At 38.6% G+C, this 20,026-nt stretch overlaps 1 protein-coding gene and 1 pseudogene across 1 annotated transcript in view; both read left to right on the top strand.

The window, feature by feature from the left end:
• The window catches only part of LOC132366761 (alcohol dehydrogenase 1-like), a 29,764-nt gene extending 17,698 nt beyond the window's left edge, over positions 1-12,066 (top strand). Inside the window, 8 exon segments of the mRNA XM_059924332.1 lie at positions 6,158-6,383; positions 6,555-6,624; positions 6,627-6,688; positions 6,690-6,809; positions 7,201-7,336; positions 10,749-10,793; positions 10,796-10,832; positions 11,865-12,066. Coding sequence (XP_059780315.1) covers positions 6,158-6,383; positions 6,555-6,624; positions 6,627-6,688; positions 6,690-6,809; positions 7,201-7,336; positions 10,749-10,793; positions 10,796-10,832; positions 11,865-12,066 — 898 coding nt within the window.
• Positions 12,067-12,942: 876 nt separating this feature from the next.
• Positions 12,943-18,619, top strand: LOC132366759 (riboflavin kinase-like; annotated as a pseudogene).
• Positions 18,620-20,026: the final 1,407 nt, after the last annotated feature.

Below are 20,026 nucleotides of genomic sequence, written 5' to 3'. Positions count from 1 at the left end.
AATAGACCAGATAGATTTAATTGATATTTATAGGACATTCCATCCAAAAACAGCAGATTACACGTTCTTCTCAAGTGCGCACGGAACATTCTCCAGGATAGATCACATCTTGGGTCACAAATCAAGCCTCAGTAAATTTAAGAAAATTGAAATCATATCAAGCATCTTTTCTGACCACAACGCTATGAGATTAGAAATCAATTACAGGGAAAAAAACGTAAAAAACACAAACACATGGAGGCTAAACAATACGTTACTAAATAACCAAGAGATCACTGAAGAAATCAAAGAGGAAATCAAAAAATACCTAGAGACAAATGACAATGAAAACACGATGATCCAAAACCTATGGGATGCAGCAAAAGCGGTTCTAAGAGGGAAGTTTATAGCTATACAAGCCTACCTGAAGAAACAAGAAAAATCTCAAGTAAACAATCTAACCTTACACCTAAAGAAACTAGAGAAAGAAGAACAAACAAAACCCAAAGTTAGCAGAAGGAAAGAAATGATAAAGATCAGAGCAGAAATAAATGAAATAGAAACAAAGAAAACAATAGCAAAGATCAATAAAACTAAAAGTTGGTTCTTTGAGAAGATAAACAAAATTGATAAGCCATTAGCCAGACTCATCAAGAAAAAGAGGGAGAGGACTCAAATCAATAAAATCAGAAATGAAAAAGGAGAAGTTACAACAGACACCGCAAAAATACAAGGCATCCTAAGAGACTACTACAAGCAACTTTATGCCAATAAAATGGACAACCTGGAAGAAATGGACAAATTTTTAGAAAGGTATAACCTTCCAAGACTGAACCAGGAAGAAACAGAAAATATGAACAGACCAATCACAAGTAATGAAATTGAAACTGTGATTAAAAATCTTCCAACAAACAAAAGTCCAGGACCAGATGGCTTCACAGGTGAATTCTATCAAACATTTAGAGAAGAGCTAACACCTATCCTTCTCAAACTCTTCCAAAAAATTGCAGAGGAAGGAACACTCCCAAACTCATTCTATGAGGCCACCATCACCCTGATACCAAAACCAGACAAAGACACTACAAAAAAAAGAAAATTACAGACCAATATCACTGATGAATATAGATGCAAAAATCCTCAACAAAATACTAGCAAACAGAATCCAACAACACATTAAAAGGATCATACACCACGATCAAGTGGGATTTATCTCAGGGATGCAAGGATTCTTCAATATACGCAAATCAATCAATGTGATACACCATATTAACAAATTGAAGAAGAAAAACCATATGATCATCTCAACAGATGCAGAAAAAGCTTTTGACAAAATTCAACACCCATTTCTGATAAAAACTCTCCAGAAAGTGGGCATAGAGGGAACCAACCTCAACATAATAAAGGCCATATATGACAAACCCACAGCAAACATCATTCTCAATGGTGAAAAACTGAAAGCATTTCCTCTAAGATCAGGAACGAGACAAGGATGTCCACTCTCACCACTATTATTCAACATAGTTCTGGAAGTCTTAGCCATGGCAATCAGAGAAGAAAAAGAAATAAAAGGAATACAAATTGGAAAAGAAGAAGTAAAACTGTCACTGTTTGCGGATGACGTGATACTATACATAGAGAATCCTAAAAATGCCACCAGAAAACTGCTAGAGCTAATTAATGAATATGGTAAAGTTGCAGGATACAAAATTAATGCACAGAAATCTCTTGCATTCCTATACACTAATGATGAAAAATCTGAAAGAGAAATTATGAAAACACTCCCATTTACCATTGCAACAAAAAGAATAAAATACCTAGGAATAAATCTACCTAGGGAGACAAAAGACCTGTATGCAGAAAACTATAAGACACTGATGAAAGAAATTAAAGATGATACCAACAGATGGAGAGATATACCATGTTCTTGGATTGGAAGAATCAACATTGTGAAAATGAGTATACTACCCAAAGCAATCTACAGATTCAATGCAATCCCTACCAAATTACCAATGGCATTTTTTACGGAGCTAGAACAAATCATCTTAAAATTTGTATGGAGACACAAAAGACCCTGAATAGCCAAAACAGTCTTGAGGGAAAAAAATGGAGCTGGAGGAATCAGACTCCCTGACTTCAGACTATACTACAAAGCTACAGTAATCAAGACAATATGGTACTGGCACAAAAACAGAAACATAGATCAATGGAACAAGATAGAAAGCCCAGAGATTAACCCACGTACCTATGGTCAACTAATCTATGACAAAGGAGGCAAAGATATACAATGGAGAAAAGACAGTCTCTTCAATAAGTGGTGCTGGGAAAACTGGACAGCTACATGTAAAAGAATGAAATTAGAATACTCCCTAACACCATACACAAAAATAAACTCAAAATGGATTAGAGACCTAAATATAAGACTGGACACTATAAAACTCTTAGAGGAAAACATAGGAAGAACACTCTTTGACATAAGTCACAGCAAGATATTTTTTGATCCACCTCCTAGAGGAATGGAAATAAAAACAAAAATAAACAAATGGGACCTAATGAAACTTCAAAGCTTTTGCACAGCAAAGGAAACCATAAACAAGATGAAAAGACAACCCTCAGAATGGGAGGAAATATTTGCAAATGAATCAACGGACAACGGATTAATCTCCAAAATATATAAACAGCTCATTCAGCTCAATATTAAAGAAACAAACACCCCAATCCAAAAATGGGCAGAAGACCTAAACAGACATTTCTCCAAAGAAGACATACAGACGGCCACGAAGCACATGAAAAGATGCTCAACATCACTAATTATTAGAGAAATGCAAATCAAAACTACAATGAGGTATCACCTCACTCCTGTTAGAATGTGCATCATCAGAAAATCTACAAACAACAAATGCTGGAGAGGGTGTGGAGAAAAGGGAACCCTCTTGCACTGTTGGTGGGAATGTAAATTGATACAGCCACTATGGAGAACAATATGGAGGTTCCTTAAAAAACTAAAAATAGAATTACCATATGACCCAGCAATCCCACTACTGGGCATATACCCAGAGAAAACCATAATTCAAAAAGACACATGCACCCGAATGTTCAGTGCAGCACTATTTACAATAGCCAGGTTATGGAAGCAACCTAAATGCCCATCAACAGACGAATGGATAAAGAAGTTGTGGTACATATATACAATGGAATATTACTCAGCCATAAAAAGGAACGAAATTGAGTCATTTGTTGAGAAGTGGATGGATCTAGAGACTGTCATACAGAGTGAAGTAAGTCAGAAAGAGAAAAACAAATATCATATATTAATGCATGTATGTGGAACCTGGAAAAATGGTACAGATGAGCCGGTTTGCAGGGCAGAAGTTGAGACACAGATGTAGAGAATGGACATATGGACACCAAGGGGGGAAAACTGCGGTGGGGTGGGGATGGTGGTGTGCTGAATTGGGCGATTGGGATTGACATGTATACACTGATGTGTATAAAATTGATGCCTAATAAGAACCTGCAGTATAAAAAACAAACAAACAAAACAACTAATACTAAACTTTCATTGGGTTATTTGTATGGAAATATGTTAATATAAATGTTTCAGACATTACATGAAATTTCTAAAAATCTTATATTTGTATTTGTATGGAAATATGTATGGAAATATGTTCATATAAATGTTTCAGCCATTACATGAAATTTCTAAAAATCTTATATGTTCTGGTATAATGTTATAAGTAATAATCCTAGTTATTACTTTAAAATGTATATCTCAGAAATAACTAATTTTCTTGTCAACTGCATTATTATGAACTTTCATCAAATCTTTAACTGTGGTCATTTTTAAGTCTTTTCTCATTTACAGACAGTTCTGGGTGTACTCTGATGCTTTTGCAAATATGTTCTTATAAAAGGGTTTCATCTTCAAGAAATTCATGGAAAAGACTCTGACAAGTACAGGTTTCTGGTAACTGACTGTACTGCTGAACTGAATGAATAAGCATTTTCAGAACTCTAATGAAAAACTGATGAACTCATAAAAGTGCTAACAAAAGATCAAGATAAAAAAAAAATTAATTACATGGGACTGAGTGAACTGATGAGGATGAGTATAATTTTTGTGACTTTCTGTCTGAATTAAAAAAAAAAATCCCACAAGGACTCAGAGGCAAAGAATATACAAATCAATTTTCACTGCAAAGTAAAGGAGCTGTTACAGTGGAGGATTACTGGACTGAATGTCAATATTATGACATAGTATGAGTGTGTTTCATGTTTGGTAATTGCAATCATTGTTGCTTTTGTTGTGGTCATCCATGTACAATGCTTGGTGTCAGTCTATTTATCTCTTGTAAAAATAAAATACAGCGTGTATGTGTGAAAAAAAAAAATGGGTAGGGGGCTAGGGAATGCGCAGTCCCCGACATTGCTGGCAGCTCTATCATCTGGTGCACATTGCGTGGGCCAGTCTAGCCAGTGAGCGTAATTTGAATGCACAGAGGGTGACTTCTCACCATCTTCTCACAGTGTGGCTTTGAGATAAACTCATTTATTTTATTATCAAAAAAAATAAAAACCAGAAACAATGAATTCCAGAGGGCAGTATTTAAAGTGCTTAAAAGAAAAAAACTGCCAGCCAAAAATCCAACTAAACTATCTTTCAAACGTGAAGGTGAAATACATTCATAGATTTTTAAAAGACTGAGTTAATGTGTTGCTCACAGGCCTGACTTACAAGAAATACTCAAGGCTGAATTACAAGGAGTAATAATATTTCTTGAATGAAAAATTTGAAGTGAAAATTTTTACTTCCCACATGAAATAGTCACTGAATCTAAATTACAAATGTCTTTTTAGGGCTTCCCTGGTGGCGCAGTGGTTGAGAATCTGCCTGCTAATGCAGGGGACACGGGTTCGAGCCCTGGTCTGGGAAGATCCCACATGCCGCGGAGCAACTGGGCCCGTGAGCCACAACTAATGAGCCTGCGCGTCTGGAGCCTGCGCTCCACAACAAGAGAGGCCGTGATAGTGAGAGGCCCGCGCACCGCGATGAAGAGTGGCCCCCGCTTGCCGCAACTAGAGAAAGCCCTCGCACAGAAACGAAGACCCAACACAGCCAAAAATAAATTATAAATAAATAAATAAATAAATAAATTACAAATGTCTTTTTAAAATTATTTATTTATTTGGCTGTGCTGTGTCTTAGTTGTGGCATGCGGGCTGCAGCGTGTGAACTCTTAGTTGCCAGCATGTGGGAGCTAAAAAAGTATGTATGATTAAGAGCTTTTTTTCTACATATGCTCATGCACACACACACACGTGCACATGATAATCCTTTAAATTGTCAGAAGGAGGCATTATTATTCTAACAACGATTATTTTAACAATGAACATATGTCAGAGATATTTGGTGCACCTTTTATGTATGAAGAAATAGAAGCTTTGGCAAATTAATTATCTTATCTTCAGTTGATTTAGTAACTTAATGGCAGAGTTAGGGTTAAAACACAGGCTTCCTTACCTCAAATTCTGGGCTCTTAATCAATACTATAATATCTCAAAATGAATACTAATTCTAGCATTAACACTAGAGTATTAATTCATTCTTTCAACAAATATTAATTAAGCACATACTAGGTACAACACTCTGCTAAGCTCCTGGGATAGAACACTAACCAAACTAGATAAGCTTCATACCACAAATATTGGTGTCATTCTTAGACTTAGCTTGCTATTACTTTTGAACTTCAATGTTATTAGAGACAAACTTTTAATTTTTATTTTGTATTTTCAAGGTCCATTTGCATTAAAATTGATCTGTTTCTATTCTAAAGCAAAATGATAATTAACTTCAAAAATAATAACTATCATTACAACAAACTGATAATATCTAGTATAAACAATTTCCTATCAATAAATATGGTATTTATCACATTCCATGCCCCCACCCAAGCTGATAATCACTTTCTTTGATCTTCTTTCCTTAGGAGATAAAGTCTTAATGTTCCCTCTTCCAGAGACTGTGGCTCCTGCGGGTGCCTCAAGAGCAATTTATGCTTGAAGGAAAGTTAGCTCCAATTCCCTTGACCTCCTTTCATCTAATTTGCTTTCACTGGTGCACGTATTGACTGGGAGCTAAAGTCCTATATTTCTCTCCTTGTCAATTTATATATCTGTGAAGCAGTATTCTTTCTCCAAATGGATTAATGTTAGATGGAACCAGATTTACCTGCAGAGGAAGGCAGATTTATCATCTTTATGGCACTAGCACATTCACTGAATATACTGTTAGGCGTGAAACTGCAGTGGGTAAAATTGATGCTGCTGCTCCCAAGGATAAAGTCTGTATCATAAGCTGTGAGGTGCCTACAGGCTTTGGACCTATGTTTAACACTGCAAAGGTAAGAATATACTTTTGTGTTGTTTTTCCATGACTCTATCAACATTCAGGGAGCCATGAAGTCAGAGAGCTTCTCCTACCAGAGATAAAACCAAAGTGACTTTTTTCTTTCCTATTAACACAGGAGCATCAGCTTTGAATGACTAATAGAAGTTTATCTTCTAAACTTGTAGGTCACCCCCCCTCTCCCTACATGGTCTTTGGACTTGGAGGAATCTACTCAGCCATTGTTATGGCATGCAAAGCCTTGTTGCTTCTGGGATCATAAGAGTTGACATCAATGAGGAGAAATTTCCCCAGGCAAGAGCATTAGGGGGTCACTGATTGTCGCAACCCTCAGAACTTCAAGAAGCCCATCCAGCAGGTAGTGGTGGAAATGATGGGCTCTGGGGTCAACTTTGCCTTTGAGGCCATCAGACTCAGTGATACTAGGGTATGTGGTCTTGGGGCAGAGTGATGGTCAGCTGCCTGACAACCTGTGGGTACACATTAAATTAACTTTATGAGGATATAATATTACTATAATTTTTAACCAGTCTTTTTGAGGACATCTTATGTGCCTTGCACTACGCCAAGATATTTACATACTTTATCCCATTCAATCTTAACATCATTTTATGAATTAAGTACTAACATCCTCATTTTAAAGACTGAAAAACTTAATTATAATTAATTGCCTAAGATCTCACAGGGGGTGTACCATATGTTCTACTCTATATTATTTTTCTCATATAGCTACCTGGAAAATATTTTTTAGGATTGTGAGTAAGAAGAGGTGTGATTTGGGGCCACTGAGATGCTAATCAGTCTATTTCTGAAATTAGGTCATGGTTTTGGAGTCATGCCATCTGAGCTATGGAGTACACATGATTATTGGAGTAGCACTGTCAAATGCACAACTCTCCTTTGACCCAATGCTGATTTTCTCTGGGAGAACCATAAAAGGTGATGTCATGGGAGGTAGGTCTCTGACTTCACATTATCTTTTCCAGAAATTTGGATACCTTGCATTCTCCTTGGCAAGAAATGGAGGGGTGAAAAGGTAGGAAAAATATTCCTCCATGAAAGGAAATAGAAGACAATGTGTTAAACTAAAGAAGCATAACTTTACCTTCCCCATAGGTATTTACCTGTCCTGTGGAAACAAAAATAGATTAATATCCTGACATTATTAATAAGATATAGAACAGTCACATTTCAGTGTTCTCATTGGCACCCAGACATTCCATAATTGGGAAGTCATCTTACTTCTCTGGGCCACTCCCCAGCAAAGGATAAGACCAGAAGACAATCTCACTGTATTGACCTGCAATTCTCACCTTAACTGTCTCCCTAATTTGCTATTTAAGAACAAAACAGACAATTCTAATGTGTTGTGTTATTTGAATTTCTCTTCTCCAAACAACACCTCCAAATCTCTCTCTCACCACCCCTCACACCCACAGCCAGTATGCTTCCAGACCAGCTCTGTCCAAGAGAATTTTCTGCGATGATGAAAATGTTCTATAGCTTATTGTCCAACTCAGTAGCCATAAGCCATATATAGCTATTGAAAACTTGAAGTATGGCTAGTGTAGCTGGAAAACTCGCTTTTTAATTATACTTAATTTCAAGTAATTTAAATTTAAATAGGCACATACGGCTAGCGGCACAGTTGAGAGTATCTTGTTCTCTGGTTTTTGCTCAGATGCTTGGATAAGATTAATTTGAGGAAACTGGCATAAAGCTTAAACACATGGGCTTTGCTTTCAGATCACTTACTAGACATGAGACCTTAGCAAGTTTTGTTTTCTTTTTTTAACGTCTTTATTGGAGTATAATTGCTTTACAATGGTGTGTTAGTTTCTGCTTTGTAACAAAGTGAATCAGCTATACATATACATATATCCCCATATCTCCTCCCTCTTGCGTCTCCCTCCCACCCTCCCTATCCCACCCATCTAGGTGGACACAAAGCACCGAGCTGGTCTCCCTGTGCTATGCAGCTGCTTCCCACTAGCTATCTATTTTACATTTGGTAGTGTATATATAAGTCCATGCCACTCTCTCACTTCGTCCCAGCTTACCCTTCCCCCTCCCCATGTCCTCAAGTCCATTCTCTACGTCTGCGTCTTTATTCCTGTCCTGCCCCTAGGTTCTTCATAACCATTTTTTTAGCCAGTTTTTTAAACTCCTTAATTGCCAGTCCCATCATCTGAAAAATAGGGTAAATATAGTAGTTCTTTTCTTACCTAGTGTAGTGAGAACTAAAGGAGAAAATGCAGGTAAAGCACTTGGCAAACAAGCTGACACGTTAGGCACAAAATTAAGGTTTAATTGTAGCAGAAACAAAAATGATAACAGTAGCTTAATGGCCCAGACAAAAGTTGAGGAGAAAGGCACATATATTGCAAAAGATAAGTGAAGGATTTCTTGCTGCTTTAAGATATCTGGGTGCTCTTTTATTTCTTCATTGGTGCGGTTTTCCATGAGTTGATTAAATGTAAATAAAATTGTATAAGTACTTCAATGTCAAATACTAGAGAAAACTTTACCATTGACCAACCTCCCATCATGAAAGTTTCTTTTTCCAGAAACTCTAGATGTCTGAATTTCCAATTTGAATAAAAACCTAATTTAAAAATTAAACCATTTCAAAAGTGATGAGGCTGGTGCTTGGAATGACTAAGCATAATTGACACTGATATTTCTTCTCAGCACTAACCCTTTGCTTCATTGAAGGAATTTATTCACATTTTCTAACATTCCTCATGTATCTGCCATGTCTCCATCCTCTCTCACTATATGCAACACACTGAAGAAAATCACCCTTAATAAGATTCTTGTTTTGGATGGAAAAATCTGTGATGGGTTTTTCCTATCGTTCAATTCCATGCTGACAAGTTTCTAAGTTACTCAAAATCTTGCATAACAATTACATAATATTCAAATATTTTAGTAAAAATTGTCCTATTAGGCAAAATAAAATATTTGAGGCCAAGGCTCTGATAAAGTGTACTAGCTGTCTTTTATAAAAAGAAGTCAACCCTTTTTTTTTTTTTTTTTACCATATCCTAACATTTCAAAATAGCCTTAAATGCAATTTTACATAACACTTATAAAGAACATAATGTTGTAGAAACACAACCCTGCTAGGAATATAAAGACCTGGGTTCTAGGTTCAGCACTTCCACTTTCTAGATGTGCCATCAGTGTCTTAAGATGTACCCAGGATTTGATTTAGTCAGATATGGTACGATGACAGACACAGAGACAACTGCCTTGAAAGAAGAGTTTATTACCCACAGTTCCCCCAAAAGAAGGGAGCATGCCACGCCATGCAGGACCATATGGGGAAGCCCAGGGTCAGTCAGGAGGCAGAAAGAGCTAAGGAAAAGCATGGGCCAGAGCCTTTATTGTGGTTTTCAGGAAAAGGAACAGGCAAGGTGGGGTAGGCAAGCTAAGTGAGTTTCAATGGGTTCTGGGCCATAGGGGTGGTCCCAGTTATCTGGTAACTGGCCCTGGGGTGATTTAGGGCAGGAGGATAGTGTCCCAGAATGTTGGCACCAACAAAAGGAGGTGGATGGGGGATATGGATTCGAGATTGGTTGGCTTGCATATCAAAGATGTACTGAAGCAAGCTGTTTGCTATCTCTGGAAATTAGCTAACCCTGGGAGAGGCAGTCCCTCGCTGGGTCCCCAAGGTCCCAAGATATCAAAGTATTCTAAAATATATTTTAAAAAAAGAAAAACATAATAAATACAATCAGTAAAAAATATTTAACCTCTCCGAACATCAGTCCCCTCAAAGTTAGAAAAATAGGGAAAATAATGCCTGCTTCTGCCTTACTCACCGTGATCAACTAGTAAATGGGATATAGGCAGGATGCCACCAGCATCTTCTGCAACTACTCTACTACACTACTCTCAAAACACTATTAAAGTACAGAATTTTATTTCTGAGGTTGAAATGTTAGGTTTGCGAAGGAGATGGATCTAGAGCCTCAGAGAGGCTTGGTACATGGTAACTCAAATCATACCAGCTGGAGGGTAAGCTGTTACAGGAAATCACTGGTGCCCTGAGCACAAAGGAGAACTGCGGGCTGATGGTCTGCGATCATGGCAGTACTGGATCCACTCCAACAGCCCACTATAGCCCATGTAGGGCTCAGCTACCATACTGGTAATCTTAGTACTACTGAGCAGTAACTGGATTCTGCTATGAATTAAATTAGCTTGCTTTTGATGATTACTAAAGGAGTCAAAAAGTAAATGGTTTACTATCCCCCATGAATGCTTTTGCCAATTTTCTACATAAACAGTTCATTTGATTCTTTGTCTAGTTTTGATTTTTTTTCACAAGTCTTGTTATTATTGACCTCTCCTTCTACAGAGTTTAAAACCAGAGACTTTATTCCTAAACTGTTAACTGACTACTTGTAAAAAAAATTAACATAGATCTACTTATAACCCATAAGTTGCCTTTATTTATTTTTGGCTGCACTGGGTCTTCATTGCTGCGCGCGGGCTTTCTCTAGTTGCGGCGAGCGGGGGCTACTCTTCGTTGTGGTGTGCGGGCTTCTCATTGCGGTGGCTTCTCTTGTTGCAGAGCATGGGCTCTAGGCGCACGGGCTCAGTAGTTGTGGCATGCAGGCTCAGTAGCTGTGGCTCGTGGGCTCTAGAGCGCAGGCTCAGTAGTTGTGGTACACGGGCTTAGTTGCTCCGCGGAATGTGGGATCTTCCCGGACCAGGACTTGAACCTGTGTCTCTTGCATTGGCAGGCAGATTCTTAACCACTGCGCCACCAGGGAAGTCCCCCCATAAGTTGCCTTTTGAAAGAAATCAATAAGGCATTTGAATTGCTCCAAGATGGAAATTGGTATTTGTGTGTATGTGTGTTTGTGTAATGTGAGGTATCTTATGCATATGACTCTTACACCCAAGATTTTATGAGAAGTGAGAGGTCTCAGATCAAGTATAAAAGAGGGTGGCTGTGGGAAACCGTTTAGAGAATGGCAATAAAAGAGCTTTAAGTCAGTTGTGAAGAGCCCTTTTAAGCAGTCACTGTGTGACCCCAGATGGCTACCTTTGCCCATGTCATCACTGTCCTCATCTATTAAATGGGGATAATGATACCTCTTTTCTTGAGAAACAGGTATGAAGATCAAATGTGAAAATAAAAGGAAAGACCAATGAAACAAAAAAATACTACAGAATTATGTTATAATAAAATTTTCATTGTGATTTGTTTGAGTACTGATATATATGACCAATAAATTAAATTAAATTGGTAATTAAATTAAATTATAGTACAACTTAATTAGCAACCAACTATAACACAATTCTGAAATGACCTAACTTCCTCCAGAAAATTATTTATTTATTTACAAGGTACAATTTGTGCTGCTTTTATGGGTTTATTTTCAATCAACAGTTTACTGTTTGATATTTCAGAAATATTTCTCTTCAGCATACATTCATTAAACATTTAATAACAACATTGTGCTAGACACACTGGAAAAGCAGAGTTGAATGAAATCCAGAAGACTACAGATTCAAGGCATAGAGACCTCATTTCTGACTGGAAGACTGGGGGAGCCCTCGGGGAGCAGGTCAGCCCTAAGCTGAGCCTTGGGAGCTTACAGAACTACAACATGAACAACAGGGTAAAAGACACTGTAGAAATTGGAACTGTGTGTAAGAACCCATAAAAGAGAGAACAAAACTTGCATATGGTAAGCAGCAAATAATTCCATTTGCAAGGGCCAGATTGTGTTTGTGTAGAGTACTGAGTGAGTTTAAAGGTCTTGATTGCAAAATATTTTCTATGTAAACAAGTAAGAGTGCAAGAATTTTTACATCTAAAGAGAACTGGGTTTTCCTAGGATATTATCTTGCATTTCCTGGGCCTTACTATATGATATTTCTATGCAGTCCCACCTAGTAGTGATTGACATAAATCAACAATAATTTTGGCTGAAATTATTAAAGTGCACTTTGTAGCTTGACTGAAATCAGTCAAGCTACAAAGCATCTCAAAAATACAGGTGTTGGAGTGTTTGACCTTGAAGACACTTTCTAGCTCTATGAGTCCGCCCATGCTTCTATGTATATTGAGTTCAGAGCTGATGAGACTATGGTTATGGGTTCTGAAACAATGTGACCCAAATACTTTTTATAGAACTCTGAAACTGACCCTGAAGTAGCTCTCCTTTAAAAATCTTCAGCTAAATATTTCACTCCTATCTCCCGGCAGTATTTAAATAAATGTATCCTATTTTGTCACCAGCAGTAAGAGAGTACCAAAATCCATCCATCACTAGCCTAGAAAAACAATAGACAGTTCCCACATTATTGACTGTGGATTGAAGCTTCACATTCATAGGAAAAGATAAGCATGCTGAGAATTTAGAACTTAGATTCTTCTCCACTGAAGCATGAGGTTAACGCAATGTTTCATACAATGGTGTATGAGAGAAAATCTAAACTGAAAATTAAATAACACATCGATTTTCAAGCATTTTAAATTTATGTTCTCAAAATATTTCAAGCATTTTAAATTTATGTTCTCAAAATATTTAAAGACCATGGTCACCAAATCGTGGGTGAAAATGCAGGTGAATCTAGTTTCCTGAGGAGATGGGGTAGGCATTGATGCTAATTTGATGGAGAACATGCATTTATTGCTAAATAGCCACTTTTGCAGAGTTTACAAGCACATAAAAAGATCAGAAAAGTTGCCACTTCTGCTCTTCACATTTACTATGACTAACAGGTAGTGACTATAAATAAGCCCCAGATATTAATTTAATATAGTCATCTTCCCTACCTTGAAACCTAATTTCAGAATTTGACCCTAGAAACAGGCAGTTTTTTCCAACTTATTCACAAAGTCCTCAAGCAATTTACATTACTGAATTGGAATAGGAGGAAATGTTACTTCTCTTTAAATTTACTTTAGTGGAGTTGGCTTGATAATTATCTATGATTTAGCAACATTAGACTTTGGTACCAAAGGTTAAAATAAATAACATTACTCTTTGTAATATTAACAGTGTATGTAGTAATAGAACAAAATAGTATGTAGTAATACAACAAAACGGAGTGCAAAGAAACTGAGATGAACTTTCAAGAGAAAAATAAAATGCAGACCAAGCTTCTGGGTTTATACAGATTCCTGGGATAGAATATTATTAACCCTTCCCAACCCCACTAACAGAAGCCATTCGTAGAAACCTTTCTGCAAAGGGACTTATTGAACTTAGCTTTGATAGGGTATGGGCAGATGTAATTTCTGAGGTCATTTGGCTGTCACCTTCATTTTATGGGGAAGAAAATCAAGACCCAGGGAAGTGCAGTGTAGTGACTTACCAGGATCACATAGCCAATTGCCAGCTGAGTAAATTTTGTATTCTTACCACTCCTTTCTCTACATGAATCTTCCATGTTACTCTCACATCTTTCATTTCACTCCTTGCGCACAGTGCCTCAATTACACTGAGCTTCTTTCAGGCTTCTCCCAGTCCCTGCCCCTCAAAAGATACCAGGCTCCCTTGTCTCTGAGCCTTCACACATGTAGTTCCTTATTCTGAAACCCATCCATGCCCGAACCCCATCCCCACCAAACTCCATGTTCCTTAACTCCCAGCCATTGTCCAAATCACATTATAGCAGGGCCCTCGAGCTCCCAGAAATCTAGGTTACATATACTTCCTCTCTGTTCCTATTGCATCCTCTACTCCCCCCATTGTAACATGTCAAACACTATACTGTAATTGTCTGATTAATTGTTTGCACTATTAGACTGTGAACTCTTTGAATATCACATCCATCATCATTACCACAGCATCAAATGCAATGCCTGAAATATGGGATTGGCTCAGTAAAAAAAAAAAAAAAAAAAAAAAAAAAGCTGTTTAAATAAATGAATAAATAAGAACATGTGTTAATGAATCAAGGTACTACAAATGCATTTAGAACAATGGAATTCGAATACTGCACACATCTAGGGTACCTGCCACTATACAATGTATAATGCTTATTATTCTTCCTAACAGAGAACTGTTTTACAGCTATTGAAAGTGATTGTGTAGCACCACAGGAGATGAGGGATGAAGCTAAGAAGCTGATATCTGAAGTGGAATACTATAATGATTCTCATGTAGCCATTCACAATTAGAAAATAGATGCTGTGGGAATCCTCCCTTTCCCATCATACCAGCTCATGGGCAGCTACAAGGTGATTAAACGTCATGGAGTGAACAGTAAAAAATCAGATTTGTAGTTACTAGAGGTAGGGGTTGGGAGGGGGTGAGTTAGATGAAGGTAGTCAAAAGGTACAAACTTCCAGTTATAAGATATATAAGTACTAGGGATATAATGCACACATGATAAATATAATTAAAACCGCTGTACATTATATATGAAAGATGTTAAAAGAGTAAATCCTAGGGGGCAGAGTCAAGATGGCAGTGTGGGAGGACTCGGAGTTTGCATCTCCCCACAACTAGGGCTCCTGCAGGATGCTGATGGGGGACCTCAACGCCCAAGGAGATGGGAGGAACCCCAAAGCAAACTGGTAGGATGTGTGGTGACTGAGTGGGGGAGGAGAAATGGAGGCCGAACAGGACTGGCGCCCCTGAGGGGTGTGGCTGAGAGGGGTGAGGGGTTCCCATGCCTGGAGGGACGCTCGGGGGCTCGGATCGTGGAGTGTGTGCCCAGTGTATTCCCTGCCCAATCGGCGGGGGATGTCTGCAGGCTCTCGGGCAGGGTCCTACGCCCTCAGAGGCCCCCTCCGGGCCGCACTGGTCTTGGGGGCATGGGAGGGAGGCTGGGGGAGAACAGGAGAGGCAGGCGGGAGGGGCCATCCAGGACCAGAGGAGCAGGGGAAGGAGCAGAGGGCGTTGGCACCACGCACTAGAGCCCAGGAAACCTACTGAGCTCCCAGGCCAGTCCCCTGCCCTCCACAGCCCCCTCCAGGCTGCGTGGGTCCTGGGGGCATAGGAGGGAGGCCAGGGGAAAGTACGAGAGGCAGTCAGGAGGGGCCCTCCAGGACCGGAGGAGCGGGAGAGGAGTGGAGGATGTTTGCCTCACCCACTCGAGCCCGGGAAAACTGCTGAGCTCCCTGGTGGGGTCCCCCGTCCTCTGAGACCAGAGGTGGGAGGCACGACTGGGCCCCTTCTGTTCCATTGAGCCGAGGCCCCACACCCCATGCCCCCAGGGCCTTTTCCAGCCCTGTGGGTCCTAAGCATAGGCCCCGCCCACCATCCAAACCCCACCCCTGCTTAGGCCCCACCCTCCACAGCCAAGGCCTTTCCACCTTTTTTTTTTTTCTCCTCTTTTTTACTATTGTGGTTCTGTTTTACCTTCTGGTTATTGTTTCATCTATATATATATTTTTTCTTTCTAACATATCTGTTTGTTTCCTAGTCTAATTTTATTTTTTACTTTGTTATTGTTCTCCTTTTTTTTTTTTTTTTGCCACCCTGTGCAGCTTGCAGGATCTTGGTTCATGAGCCGGGGGTCAGCTGAAGCTCCTGTGGTGGGAGCTCCAAGTCCGAACCACTGGACTAACAGAGAACCTCAGACTCCTGGAAATATTCATCGGAGTGAGGTCTCCCAGAGGTCCTCATCTCAGCACCAAGACCCAGCTCTACCCAACAGCCTACAAACTCCAGTGTTGGAAGCCTCAGGCCAAACAACCAGTAAGATAGGAACACAATCTCACTCATAAAAAAAAAAAAAAAATGAGATGGCAAAAAACTATGTCACAGATGAAGGAGCAAGGTAAAAACCTACAAGACCAAATAAATGAAGAAGAAATAGGCAATCTACCTGAAAAAAGAATTCAGAGTAATGATAGTAAAGGTGATCCAGAATCTTGAAAATAGAATGGAGGCACGGATTGAGAAAATACAAGAAATGTTTAACAAAGATCTAGAAGAACGAAAGAACAAACAGAGATGAACAACACAATAACTGAAATGAAAAATACACTAGAAGGAATCAGTAACAGAATAACTGAGGCAGAAGAACAAATAAGTGAGCTGGAAGACAAAATAGTGGAAATAACTGCCAAGGAGCAGAATAAAGAAAGAAGAATGAAAAGAATTGAAGACAATCTCAGAGACCTCTGGGACAACACTAAATGCACCAACATTCGAATTATAGGGGCCCCAGAAGAAGAAGAGAAAAAGAAAGGGTCTGACAAAATATTTGAAGAGATTATAGTCGAAAACTTCCCTAACATGGGAAAGGAAATAGTCAATCAAGTCCAGGAAGCATAGAGAGTCCCATACAGGATAAACCCTAGGAGAAACACACCAAGACACATATTAATCAAACTAACAAAAATTAAATTCAAAGAAAAAGTATTAAAAGCAGCAAGGGAAAAGCAACAAATAACATACAAAGGAATCTCCATGAGGTTATCAGCTGATTTTTCAGCAGAAACTCTGCAGGCCACAAGGGAGTGGCAGATATACTTAAAGTGATGAAAGAGAAAAACCTACAACCAAGATTACTCTGCCCAGCAAGGATCTCATTCAGATTCCACAGAGATATCAAAAGCTTTTCAAACAAGCAAAAGCTAAGAGAATTCAGCACCACCAAACCAGCTTTACAACAAATGCTAAAGGAACTTCTCTAGGAAGGAAACACAAGAGACGAAAAAGACCCACAAAAACAAACCCAAAACAATTAAGAAAATGGTAATAGGAACATACATATTGGTAATAACCTTGAATATAAATGGATTAAATGCCCCAACCAGAAGACAAAGACTGGCTGAATGGATACAAAAACAAGACCCATTTATATGCTGTCTACAAGAGACCCACTTCAGATCTAGGGACACATGCAGACTGAAACTGAAGGGCTGGAAAAAGATATTCCATGCAAATGGAAATCAAAAGAAAGCTGGAGTAACAATTCTCATATCAGATAAAATAGACTTTAAAGACTGTTACAAGAGGTAAGGAAGGACACTACATAATGATCAAGGGATCAATCCAAGAAGACATAACAATTATAAATGTTTATGTAACCAACATAGGAGCACCTCAATACATAAGGCAAATGCTAACAGCCATGAAAGGGGAAATCAACAGTAACACAATAGTAGGGGACTTTAACACCCCCTTACATCAATAGACAGATCATCCAAACAGAAAATAAATGAGGAAACACAAGGTTTAAATGACACAATAGACCAGAGAGATTTAATTGATATTTATAGAATATTCCACCTGAAAGTGGCAGAATACACTTTCTTCTCAACTGCACATGGAACATTCTCCAGGACAGATCACATCTTGGGTCACAAATCAAACCTTGGAAAATTTAAGAAAATTGAAATCATATCAAGCATCTTTTCTGACCACAATGCTATGAGATTGGAAGTCAATTACAGGGGAAAAAACTGTAAAAACCACAAATACATGGAGGCTAAACAGTGCACTACTAAATAACCAAGAGATCACTGAAAAAATCAAAGAAGAAATTAAAAAATACATAGAAACACGCACTTCCGCGGTCGCCGGCATTCCGGACCCCAGATGCAGCATCTGAGTCACCCGGCACCTTCTGTTTGGTCAGTGGCGTGCGGGTCTCACCGTGGTGTGTCGTCCACGCCGCTAGGCCTGTTGTACGCCCGTGCGCTTGCCCGGCCGGCCGGCCTGCGGAGCTCCTGCCTGTGTCCCCCGGCTGGTCCAGGGGGTCCGGGCACCGCCTCGACGGCGGCTCCGCGGGACGCGCGGACTGGACCGCAGCCCGCACCCCGAGCGGACAGCGTCATGAGGCACCTGCGGTATTTCTGCCACGGCCAGGTGGTGCGGGGCTTTGGTCGCGGCTCCAAGCAGCTGGGCATCCCTACAGCTAACTTTCCTGAACAAGTAGTAGATAATCTTCCAGCTGACTTATCCACTGCCATATATTATGGTTGGGCCAGTGTTGGAAGTGGAGAAGTCCATAAGATGGTGGTGAGCATAGGATGGAACCCATACTACAAGAATACAAAAAAGTCCATGGAAACTCATATCATGCATGCATACTTTCAAAGAGGACTTCTATAGGGAAATTCTCAATGTGGCCATCGTTGGCTACCTCAGACCAGAAAAGAACTTTGATTCTTTTGAGTCACTTATTTCAGCAATTCAAGGTGATATTGAGGAAGCTAAGAAACGACTAGATTTACCAGAACATTTGAAACTCAAAGAAGACAATTTCTTCCAGGTTCCTAAAAGCAAAATAATGAATGGCCACTGATGGAAAAGCACCTTATTTATTCATTCACTGTTTTCTAATATTTTACTGCTCATAACTCTACAGTCTCATCTTGGTTATATTTTTAAAATCAAACATTTTCCTACAGCTGTGAATTAAACAGTACAATGTAGCTAACCATATTATGTTCCAACTGTTCAATTAAACCCATCATGTTACAGTACTAAAAAGGTTCATTTTAAAAATCAAGATTCTTTTTATGTAATATGTTGATTAAAATGTACGACTAGAAAGGTCTTAAGTGTTTAATAATGGAAATGAAATATATATAAATATGGGTAACAGGCAAGTCACTATTTTGAGATGAGAACTATAATTCTCATGGTAAAATTCTAGCATGCATGTACCTGTATAGCATGCTCTGCTAATCAGAAGGCTTATAAAAGTAACTATATTAAGCAGACCTAATATTAGGTTTATTACAAACCTAAGGGGAAAAATCCAGACTTCGTATTTTGGTATTTTGTGCATTTATATATTATTATAGAAATGAAGACTTGTGAAATTTCATTTTAGATAGTCACTTCCTTTAAGGGCTCAAATCACTGTACTGTGTTCCATTTTTGTTACAGCTGCCTCAGTTCTAATTGGTCTAGACTCTCTCTCCCTATTACTTTTTTGTTTTTATTTTAAAACAGTAAAATGAGTGTTTTTCGAATCTCTAGCTCTCATTTTTGTGTTGTATAACACTTCTCTCTTTTTAAGAGTAGATATTCTTCAACATTTTTCTTAACCTTTGTTTCCTGTAAACAATTGTCAGTGTCAGTTCTTCCATTTAGAATATCCAACTCTACATTTACAAAATGTAGAGTTTCATCTGCATCTGTATCTGCCATCCCATCCCTTCACTATATGAACAGTGATTAAGTGCATATCTCTTGCATTTTAGAAAAGACACCCAAAAGTTCATCCGTAGGTTTCCTCAAAGTTTAAACGAACACCTAGCATTTCATTTATATATACCAGTTTCTTAAACAACACAAAATACTTGTTTCTCCCCCTAGGGAAACTATTTAAGAGCCAACTAAACTATGAAATACAAAGTTATTTGTTTTTAATGTGATTATATGTTCCTGACCAAATGCAAACTGTTGTAGTTGTGTGTGCACAATGTAAATTAACACTAAAGAGTGCTATCTAGAAGATAATTTTAAAGATAACTTATTATAAAACCATTTTCCCCTAATCTGCATAAATGAGAGAACTGATTTTAACAAAACTGTTTATAATATTTAGAAGAACATCTAAAGCTAATGTTGGAGAAGGGGGAAGCAGGAATAAATTCAGTTGGATTGTTTTGATTTTTTGGTGTATGAATTTATGGCAAACAATGTAGTATGTGTCTTTTTCATTTCTTCTTTATACAAATACTTAGAAAATGTAATTTAA

The sequence above is a fragment of the Balaenoptera ricei genome, chromosome 5 (assembly GCF_028023285.1).
Source record: "Balaenoptera ricei isolate mBalRic1 chromosome 5, mBalRic1.hap2, whole genome shotgun sequence".
In the NCBI taxonomy this organism is placed as follows: domain Eukaryota; kingdom Metazoa; phylum Chordata; class Mammalia; order Artiodactyla; family Balaenopteridae; genus Balaenoptera; species Balaenoptera ricei.
This window is presented reverse-complemented; position numbering and strand designations above follow the sequence as displayed.